Genomic DNA, 10,942 nt, shown 5'->3' on the forward strand with positions numbered 1-10,942 from the left:
TAGTTAACAGAAAGTGTGTACCCATGATGATGATGATATCACACACTGGCTTGTCTGGGAACACACATCAGTGTGTTCTCTTGATGTCTCACAGCAGCAGACATCACCTCCTTGTTCTTCTATCTCTTCACAGGGCAGCCGATCTCCTGATATAGAATCTGTCCCACAAAAGGTTATTTAATATTATCATCCTCTCTTTCTCCTTCTCCCCTTCAATGTACCCTTCTTCCCTTCCTCCTTCCTCCTCCCTGTGTGTGGTCTCCACTCCTGTCCTAACCTATCACCATGGTCACAGATCGGCCACCACTAGCCAGTCAGCACCTTGACAGCAGCATGCTTGATTGACAGGCAGTGTGAGGAAGTGGTGTTCCTGTCTGCATGTTCGTCACCAGCAGGCCTGAGGGTGATCCTCTGGCACCGTATAGGACCCTGCTCCTATCTGGAGAGAGAGGAGGTCAGGGAGAGAGAGGAGAGATGGAGAGGGAACAGGAAAGAGAGATTGAGAAGGAGAGCAGGCAAGGGTGGTGAGGGGGAGCTGTAGGGGAAGAAGCTTGTTGGTGGAATGTGCTTTCTTGTTCAGAATGAATGATCATCTTGTGTTACCTCTGGACTGGATCTGTTCTAGGAGATAGAATCCTGTGTTTACCAGGTATTTCTCCTCACCTCCTCCTCACCTCCTACCTTCCCTCCCCCCCCTGCAGGAGTACAAGGTGTCCAGCTTCGAGCAGCGTCTGATCAGCGAGATAGAGTTCCGTCTGGAGCGTTCTCCAGTGGAGGAGTCTGACGATGATGTGGAGCATGATGACCAGCCTCCAGACCAGGGGGGGGCGCCCTGCTTCCTGCACAAGCTCAAACACTACAAGCTGTTCGAGGGCATGCCCGTCACCTTCTCCTGCAAGGTCACAGGAGATCCCAAGCCCAAGGTCAGAGGTCAAACGGGTGATGGTGTAGAATAAATAACACGCACACACACCTGCACAGGTAGGAATGTGTGACCAGGTAGTGATGTGTGTGTGTGTGTGTGTGTGTGTGTGAAGGTGTACTGGTTCAAGGACGGGAAGCAGATCTCTAAGATGAGCGAGCACTACCGTATCAGCCGCGAGGCGGACGGGACGTGCTCCCTGCACACCGCCAGTGCCTCGCTGGACGACGACGGCAACTACACCATCATGGCTGGAAACCCCCTGGTGAGGCACACACACACTGTACATAGAATACCCACACACACACTACACGTAGAATACACACACACACACTGTACATAGAATACCCACACACACACACTACACGTAGAATACCGACACACACACTACACATAGAATACACACACACACACTGTACATAGAATACACACACACACTGTACATAGAATACACACACACACACTGTACATAGAATACACACACACACACTACACGTAGAATACCCACACACACACTACACGTAGAATACCCACACACACACTGTACGTAGAATACACACACACACACACTGTACATAGAATACACACACACACACACTGTACATAGAATACACACACACACACACTGTACATAGAATACACACACACACACACTGTACATAGAATACACACACACACACACTGTACATAGAATACACACACACACACACACACTGTACATAGAATACACACACACACACACACTGTACATAGAATACACACACACACACACACACTGTACATAGAATACACCAACACACACAGCACACAGTAGAAACACTGTAACACAATACCCACATAACACACACACAGCAGGATGTAGTGTGTTGGCAGCCGTCCCCAGCAGAATAAGAGGAGTGATGACAGCCAGGACAGGAAGCTGGCGCCAGGAGACAGGAAGTCCTTACAGCTTACCAGGGTCACAAGGTTAGGTACATTACAGCCTGTCCAACTTCCTTTAATTCAAACCTTTCTTTCTCTCTCTCTCTTCCCCCTAGGGGAGGGTCAGCTGTACTGGCAGGATGATGGTGCAGGCAGTGAACCAGAGGGGGCGGAGCCAGCGGTCCACACCTGGTCACATTCGCAGGTGAGATCATGGGGAACTCCTCTGGGATTTATCAGAGACAACACAGGCCAAGGGTGTAACCCTAACCAACCGATTGGTTGTCGATCATAATGATACATATTTTACTTCCTGTTTACAACCTTTGGGCTCCAACACGAGATGGATGGATAGATTAGACACAGATTGAAAGACAGATTGGACTCTTACAGCACTGTAGCTATGCTGGTCTACTGTACAACATCATGTATCCGAAAACACCTTGATTTACGCTTGGTGGTCATTTGAATGTATTTTATTTGTACAAACTCACCACATCAAACAGTTTTTTTTTAAAGCTTTATAGACAAAGACTACACGAGCCACCCTAATTCAGAGTTCAGGAGAGACATTATCTAGAACACTCACACACCCACACAGAGTACTCCATGAGTCCTTCCCAGGGTAGATAAGGGCTCCTATCTGATTTGTGTGACTGCAGCTCTTTAAGATATCCATCAGGGCCCTCTTTATTGCTCTCTTTATTTACTTCTCCCTCTCTCCCTTCTATCAGAGCCCAGCCTTTCTCTCTCTGTTTAACCCCCGCAGGTCTGTGTTCTGAGCAGAGCAGGGATGATGTCATTGTTGTGATAGAGCAGGTAGCGCCTTGAGGTTTTGACCTCGCTCACACATGAACTCAGGGGAAACCTGGTGAACTTTGTTAACACTTCTCTCTTTCCATCCCTCCCTATCTCTCTACACCTCTTCTGTCTCTTCCTCTGTGCCCCTCTCTGCATCGCCCTTCCTCCCCCCTCCAGACCCAGGTCCAGGTCCCGGGACAGTGGAGATGAGAATGAGAACATCCAGGAACGCCACTTCCGCCCTCACTTCCTGCAGGCTCCTGGCGACCTCATCGTTCAGGAGGGGAAACTGTGCCGCATGGACTGCAAGGTGAGGCCCTGCCCCCGACCATAGCCCCCTTCCCATCCTCCTAGACCCCGGCCCCAACCATAGGCCCCTCCCCTCCTGAACATCCTCTGTCATCCTTGTGTGTTCTCCCAGTACATTCCTGGTTTTGTAGAGGATGAGGGAGGGGGGAGTGTTTGACCCCAGTGTGATGGATATCTTAGAGAGAGGAGGAGGAGGGTTTCACTTGTCCTGGATTAAGAGGGATCAGTTTCTCACTCCGCAATTATCTTTTCTTTCTCACTTCTATCTCTGCCTTGTTTTTCTTGCTTCTCCCCCTCTTTTCTTCCTGTCTCTCTCCTTTCTTCTCTGTCTCTCTATCCCGGCTCCGCCCTTCGTGTCTGTCAACAGAAGAAAGCTATGTTACAGGAGGCTATTAAACCAGTGCAGCACCATACAGGGAACTGACTCACTATAAAAAGACTGTCTCCTTCTCCACACACACAGACAGTCTCCAGTAACTGAATGTCAGTTGTATTTATAGACCATCTTTATTCCTACTACTCCCTCTTTTTGTTGGTTTCTAAATGTTCCATGCCAAAAATGTACCTTCTCTGGGAAGCTCATTGAAGGAGAACAGTGCCTGATAATTAGGGTTACTGCTGTTACTGATTACACACACGTAAACACACAGGTGTAATGTTTCTGTGGGTGTTGGGAGAGGCCGGTTCTTTCACAGGGTAACCCATTCCCATGAGAACATGCATTCCACCAGACACCCTCGCACAAACAAAAGTCACGTGAACTGTGTACCTGACTGCTAAGCTCTGCCCCCTACAGGTGAGTGGCCTGCCCACCCCAGACCTCATCTGGCAGCTGAACGGCCAGACAATCCGCCCTGACTCTGCCCACAAGATGCTGGTGAGGGAAAACGGCGTTCACTCACTGGTCATCGAGTCGGTGACCAGTCGCGACGCTGGGATCTACACTTGCATCGCTACGAACCGGGCTGGACAGAACTCCTTCAACCTAGAACTCATTGTTGCAGGTACGGTAAACAAACACAGTGTCTATATATATACACACACACCCCACACATATACCCCCCCCCCCCCCACACACACACACACACCCCACACACACACACACCCCACCCACACACACACACCCCACACACACCCCACACACACCCCACACACACCCCACACACACCCCACACACACCCCACACACACACCCCACACACACCCCACACACACCCCACACACACACACACACACACACCCCAACCAGCACACACCACACACACACACCCCACACACACACACCACACACACACACCCCACACACACACCCCACACACACACACCCCACACACACACACACACCCCCCACACACACACACACACACCCCAACCAGCACACACCACACACACACACCCCACACACACACACCACACACACACACCCCACACACACACCCCACACACACACCCCACACACACACACCCCACACACACACACACACCCCACACACACACACACACACACCCCACACACACACCACACACACACACACACACACACACACACCAACCAGCACACACACACACACCACACACACACACCCCACACACACACCCACACCCCCCACACACACCCCACACCCCACACACACACACCACACACACCACACCCCACACACACACACCACACACACCACACCCCACACACACACACACACACACACCCCCCCACGCATACACCCCACCCAGCACACACACCATTACCATAGTGACCCAGATCCTGTGCCCCCCAGCCAAGGAGATGCACAAGGCCCCCACGTTCATTGAGAAGCTGCAGAACACGGGCGTGGCTGAGGGCTACCCCGTACGCCTGGAGTGCCGTGTGTCGGGGACGCCCAACCCCCAGATCTTCTGGAAGAGAGAGAACGAGTCGTTCACCCACAGCACGGACAGGGTCAGGTACGTCTGGGTCCCATGTCCCTTATTCATTTGGGGGGGTTTAAGCTGCGGTACACATTTTTGTTGACCGTGTTGTGTAAACTCCTGTCCCCAGCATGCACCAGGACAACTGTGGCTACCTGTGCATGATCATCCAGCCGGCCATGAAGGAGGATGCAGGCTGGTACACTGTGTCTGCAAAGAACGAAGCTGGGATCGTCTCCAGCACTGCACGTCTCGACGTCCATGGTGAGTCGTCGTCGTTGTCGTCTTAAACAAAAACAAAACAAACACACAATTATAATAATGTCAATTATTTCTCCTCCTCCCCCCCAGCCCAGTGGCAGCAGCCAAACCTACCAAAACCTAAGAGGGTGCGTCCATCCACCAGTCGCTACGCCGCGCTGACCGAGAGAGGCCTGGACGTCAAGGCTGCCTTCTTCCCTGACTCCGCCCCCTTCTTCCCCGACTCCTCCCCCCTGCAGCCTGGAGGGCTGGTGGAGAGCGACGACCTGTAGAGCTTAACGGAGGGGGGTGCAACACGCCAACCCTGAGAACTGACCCCCTCACCTGTCCACCTAAAACCATGCAGGGGACAGGAACTACAACTCCCATCATCCAAGGGATTCATGATAATGGCCACATGTACCAGATGACTGATGGGAAATGTTGTCCTGTCTGTCACCCTTCCCCTTTGATATGTCAGTATGTATCCCTAAGCCTCCTCATCATCCGCCAGTCCTGAGGAGCTGAACTCAGCCCTTCGGGCGGGCGCATCGTGCTGAAGACTGGCTGTCCTCGTCACCGCCGAAGTGCCTGAGATTCCTCAGAGGATCAGCGAACACCGCCCTCACGCTGAAAACAGTAGCATTATTTTGCATGTTAAAGGTGCCATTTTAATCTCCCACCATATGCATAATATACTGTATGTAAATGTAGAAGTAACCCCCCCTCGGACATCCCAGGAGGAGGGTGGGGTGCAGCAGGGAGGGGAGGGAGCCCAGGGCGTTAGGGCAGCGGTCTAGGAGGGGCATGGGAGCATACTATCTTAGACATCAGCATTGTCCCACTGTACTGTAGCTATAGAGTATTACCATTACTGATTGATATTTCACAAGGCCGGCCCTTATATTCTTTTCTTGCTGATTTTGAGTTTTTAAAAAAGACTTTGAAAGTTGAAGCTGTTTGGAGTCTTGTGTATGTGAGATGGAATGTTGGTCGGTGTCCTCACCTGATTGGTGGAGAGTGACGGTATAGTAAGGACACGGGAAGTAGAGATTGGTAGGGGTCGGGTGTGGTCCAATGAGAGCGATGATGAGGCAGGAAGTGTTTCAGGATGACTCAGGACGGATGGAAGTTTGTTGTTGATGTAGGGTGTCTGTCTACACGTCCTGATCCAGGCGTCAGAGTGCTGATCACACCAGGTGTTGTTGTATGATGAAGATGGATCCAGGTTCTAGGGACAAAACGACACCAGATCAGTTTGATGTCTCACATATAACCCTGCATTGAATATCCTGCTTAGGAACAAAGTATACTTGTCCTTAAACAATCACTTGTTAAGACCTGTTAAGATCACCCGTCTGTGCATGCTATTATACACCACTTATACAGTGCCAAATTACAAATCGGTTAACCTAAGTACAACTTTTTATGCTTCCATTATTCAGTGTTTAACCAGTTACAAAGTTTTAGGTAGGAAAGTGAGCTGTATATTACCATGTCGCCTTTGTGTTTCACCAACATGGGCCTCTCTCTGTCGGGCGATGGTCTTGGCTACAATGTTCTTATTTTCTTTGCCAATCTGTGCCTGTATATGAATCTATTGACACTGTGTTAGTTTATGAAAGATAATAAAATATAAACAAATGGAAGCGTGTGAGTAAGTTATTGCTGAGGAAAGAGTCCCAGTGCAAACCTCTCCCCAGCACACGAGGCAACGGAGGCTGACGCAGGACTGTCAGGGACGCCTAACGCGTACAGGAAGTGATGTTAGTGGCGTGGAGAGGAACCAGAGGGGAGAACAGATGACATCACAGGAGCTGAGATGTGTGTACAGAGCATGACCCTGCGACACACACTGCAGGCTGATCCCTCACCCCCACAGAGAGACCGAGGCAGGAGGGAGTTGGGGAGGAGGGGGGAAGAGGGAGGGAGGATGTGGGGAGGAGTGGAGGGCTGAAACCCAAGCAGCTCTGGTCAGCCAGAGAACCTCCTCGTCTTGGAAAGACTAACAGCATTAAATCTGCTGATCAAAGACGGCTCCCGGCGGCCAGACATTCTGGAGTCTGCTCACCACGGCCTGTCACTCAAACTAGGACACGCCCCCTGGGCTGAGCAGGACCCAGTGACTCAGCATGGACCAGAGGCAGGATGTGGACAGTAGAACCACACAGAGAAATGATGGCTACGAGTCATGGAGGCAGAGAAAAAGTTCATTTTAACATTTATTTTGACTTAACACTATGGGGTGGGGGGAAAGAATCGATTCATATGAATCGCTATTCAGTCTTCTAGCGATTCACACATTTAAAAAAGTGATTTTCTAATTTTTACATTTTTTTTTACATAAACATTAAACCTAAGCATATATTGAATCGATCGTGACCCCAAGAATCAAATCGTGAGGTACCATAAGATTCCTACCCCTACTTAACACTCACCACCCCACTGCAAAAATACATTTCAATTCAATGCAAAAAAAATGTAACATGCGCTTTGTAGAAGCCATGAATGACTTCGAACCATTAAATGAACCTGGACCATTTCTATTATCCAACATTGCTTTTTACATCATGAATAAACAGTGTAGTGCATTTTCAGAACACTTACAGCCATTTTGTAGCACACTGGCCAGTTCAAGAGTCCTCCTCCACACCACCCAGGGACCAACAGGGCTGTGGGCTCCCCAGCAGGCCCTCTGTGCACCAGCCATCCTGGTGTCCCCTGCTCCAGCCTGGACTTGTCCAGGCACAGCTTCTCTCTGTGTCTGTGTGCTACATGGCCAGGCACAGCTTCTCTCTGTGTCTGTGTGCTACATGGCCAGCTGCAGGCCCCCGTCCACCGCCAGCACCTGTCCTGTGACGTAGGGAGACAGCAACAGGAAGAGCACAGCCTGGGCCACCTCCTCCGGCTCTCCCAGGCGGCCCAGGGGGATAGATCGAGCGCCCTCCTCGTTCAGCCCTGCAGTCATGTCGGTACGGATGAACCCTAAGGGAGGGGGGGGGGGGTGAAACAATACAGGAGCAGTCAGAGCAGCCCCCTCCCTCGGGTGAAAACAGACAGACCAGAGGAGGAGGAGGAGTAGAGAATAAAAGGAGAAAGAGAGGAGGAGTAGCCATACCTGGGGCCAGGAGATTGACACGGATGTTGCGAGACGCGACCTCTTTGGCCAGAGATCGTGTGAAGCCCTCCAGTCCTGCCTTGCTGGCACTGTACACACACTGTCCAGAGTTCCCCTTCAACCCCACCACCGAGCCTGCACACGCACACACACACGACATCGCTTTGGATAAAATCGACTAAACAATGTTTCCAATGGATCTCTACTGCCACCTAGTGGACATATAGATATATTAGTGTGAGGTAGGTTAGGAGGCTTGTGTTGCAGGTGGACATGATCTCAAACACAACATGCAGGAAGGGGCTACCTCTAACCCTGAGGGTAGCTGTCAGGCCCCAGGTGAGGCGGCTGTGTACCTATGTTGACGATGGCGCCCCCCTGAGCCCTCAGCATGCTCCTGAGCGCCGCCCTGCTGGTCAACATGCTGCCGAGCAGGTTGGTGTGGAGGACAGACACCATGTCCTCTGGCCTGGCCCGCAGTAGCAGACTGTCCCTGAACACACACGCAGATATACACACACATTACACAAAATCAACATGGAAGTCTGTGATTGTCTCAAGTAAACCATGCGTGCTCGCACACACACACACCCTACTTGTTGATTCCAGCAGCATTGACGAGGTAGGAGATGTTTCCACAGGTCTTCTGGATATTCTCAAACGTCTTCTGCACTTCCTGTTCTTGGGAAACATCACAACTGAACGCCAGGTGGTCAACTGGAACAGGAGAGGTCAGACTAACCCGTCACATGAATAATGTGAATTACAACTCCATTGATTAATCCCTCATTTCACCTGTAGGCGTTGCGCAATTAATGGCGAGCAAAGCCCTTTAACATACGGTCGGTACCGACCTCCTTTCAGCGATGTAACGGTGGCCCGCCCCGCGTCCTGGTTCCTGGACAGCACGGCTACTCGGAAGCCCCTCTCTGCCAGCAGGCGAGACACAGCTCTCCCGATACCTTTCGAGCCCCCGCACACCACACACAGCCTGGACATGGTCCCTGGCGGGCAGACCGTAACATAAGAGACCCCAGATAGATAACACGTCCTCATATTTATAGCCTAAACATACAAATGTAAAAGTATCATCTGTATAAACAACTCTTGAAACGTAGGTCAGTCTATCTTAAAGTAGGTCTAATTACTCCAGTTCAACTCCATGCAGAACTTCCAGAGCCTAGCACGCTCTCAGCATGCTAGTTAAGTCAATGCGTCGGATGCTAACTAACTAACTAGCTAGACTGGCAAACAAACTGTCATTAACGTAGAACGAATATTGACTTACTCTGAGGCCAACAAGGTAGAAAGAAGAAATTCGAGTCAGTGAAGCCGGAGGTATTATCCGTGAACTTTGTTGACAATTCGTTAGCTATCTTACAAACGCCTGCAAGCAGTTGACAGTGCACTCAATTAAGTCGCCATTTTTCTTCTCCACTTTTCTACAGTCTCGACACACTACCAATTGTGGACACACGGGGGAGCGATAGATGAGCAAATATATTTTGTGACGTCTCACACACACGCTACTTGTAACAGCACCATGTCAAAAATAACACTGGTGCAAAGAGGCTGGTGTTACAATCTGTAATGGGCCCCTAGGCTAGCTACTCCGCTGTTACGGGCCTCATGACAATAATGTCACACTTTGTATTCACATTCCAATGTTATTTACAAATGCGCTATAAAAGGTGCTTGGTGTACGTGTGTGTGTGAATGAGAGTTGATTTGTATTCAGATCGTCATGCAGAACATCAGGCACCTAATTTTCTTCTTTCACACTTCTGTGGTCTAATGATGCCTGCCAACCGCCACACATTAGCCCACCTCTCTCTCCCTTCTTCCCTCCATCCACACTCCGCAGCGTTGTATTCACACTTAAATATTCATAAAATCAAACCAAACGTAGGAAATATGGCGGAAGTCACATTCGGTTACTAGTTAGTCTTCACATTACATGTCCACCAGGTTGCAAGTTAGTTTGTAGCTAGTCCAAGTAGCCTACTCTCAAACCAGCAAATTATAGCTGCAATGTTTGTATTTATTTTCATCTCCACCCACACACGCTCTCTTAATGTTTCTTTCTCATACCATCCTTCACCTGAGGCCTGAAGTGTCTCCATGGTGACCTCTCACACAAGGTGTCATGTCTTCCTCTCCTCATACTGTACCTTTCTACTCCATCTTACTTTCCTCCTGACTTCACCTCTCCCACTCCCCCCTCTTCATCTCCCTCTCCGCTACCTCCTTCCTCCTCCACCTACCCTCCATCCCCCTCCAGCATAGTGGGACAGTTCTCCCCTCCCAACTCCCTCCCCACCTCCAGTAGACAGGGTGACGGATAGTTCTCCTCTACAGGGGCGTCCAACTGGACCTGGCCTTGCTCTGCTCTGCTGCAGCTGTGACACACACACACAGTTCCATGAGACACACACACACACACACACACGCACCCCAAACTGCTTCCTGGGGACCGAGGCAGGTAGTGTGTGTGTGTGTGTGTCAGATTTTGTGGAGGGTCCTGTGTAGGGCTTTGTGTCTGACCTCAATAGCGGGGGAAGCTGAGCTTTGCGCTTCTCTATAATGATCTGATGGAGGCTCCCACACTGCTGTAACACAGGATCACACTGGTATGCTCAACACGCCTCCTGCGTGGAAGGGGAGGAGAAGGGAGGAGGAAGAGGAAGAAGACGCGTAGGGAAAAGAGGGGAGGGAAAGAAGGGAATG

At 50.5% G+C, this 10,942-nt stretch overlaps 2 protein-coding genes and 1 long non-coding RNA gene across 4 annotated transcripts in view; 1 reads left to right on the plus strand and 2 right to left on the minus strand.

Annotated features, from left to right (window-relative positions):
• Positions 1-6,746, plus strand: part of palld (palladin, cytoskeletal associated protein) — a 39,149-nt gene extending 32,403 nt beyond the window's left edge. Inside the window, 9 exon segments of the mRNA XM_084675808.1 lie at positions 134-172; positions 702-923; positions 1,038-1,187; positions 1,960-2,048; positions 2,822-2,954; positions 3,750-3,957; positions 4,728-4,893; positions 4,988-5,121; positions 5,209-6,746. Coding sequence (XP_084531934.1) covers positions 134-172; positions 702-923; positions 1,038-1,187; positions 1,960-2,048; positions 2,822-2,954; positions 3,750-3,957; positions 4,728-4,893; positions 4,988-5,121; positions 5,209-5,390 — 1,323 coding nt within the window. The 3' untranslated portion in view covers positions 5,391-6,746.
• Positions 2,302-4,009, minus strand: LOC146254629 (uncharacterized). Its single transcript, XR_014731462.1, has 2 exons — positions 3,856-4,009; positions 2,302-3,310 (listed from the first exon to the last, which is right to left on the minus strand). It is a non-coding gene; the product is annotated as an uncharacterized LOC146254629 (long non-coding RNA).
• Positions 6,747-7,301: 555 nt separating the features above from the next.
• Positions 7,302-9,684, minus strand: cbr4 (carbonyl reductase 4). 2 transcript variants are annotated; one of them, XM_084675817.1, is made up of 6 exons: positions 9,504-9,684; positions 9,070-9,219; positions 8,812-8,896; positions 8,572-8,708; positions 8,216-8,350; positions 7,302-8,082 (listed from the first exon to the last, which is right to left on the minus strand). In XM_084675817.1, exons 2-6 carry the CDS (start codon positions 9,212-9,214, stop codon positions 7,907-7,909), a joined length of 678 nt encoding a protein of 225 aa, XP_084531943.1. In that variant the 5' UTR covers positions 9,215-9,219; positions 9,504-9,684; the 3' UTR covers positions 7,302-7,906. The 2 variants fall into 2 exon arrangements, with proteins under 2 accessions (XP_084531943.1, XP_084531942.1); XM_084675816.1 differs by having other exon boundaries at positions 8,812-8,932; positions 9,504-9,681.
• Between the last annotated feature and the right edge of the window lie 1,258 nt (positions 9,685-10,942).

The sequence above is a fragment of the Hypomesus nipponensis genome, chromosome 16 (assembly GCF_054491055.1).
Source record: "Hypomesus nipponensis isolate SF chromosome 16, ASM5449105v1, whole genome shotgun sequence".
NCBI lineage: Eukaryota > Metazoa > Chordata > Actinopteri > Osmeriformes > Osmeridae > Hypomesus > Hypomesus nipponensis.

Bases quoted from the DNA above. Each gene is read 5' to 3' on its own strand.
- cbr4 (XM_084675816.1), bottom strand. From the start codon at position 9,214: ATGTCCAGGCTGTGTGTGGTGTGCGGGGGCTCGAAAGGTATCGGGAGA. The intron at 8,933-9,069 runs GTCGGTACCGAC...CTCCTGTTCCAG, and splicing joins CGTTACATCGCTGAAAGGAG to TTGACCACCTGGCGTTCAGT. The intron at 8,083-8,215 runs GTATGGCTACTC...CCCCTCCCTTAG, and splicing joins TGTCAATCTCCTGGCCCCAG to GGTTCATCCGTACCGACATG.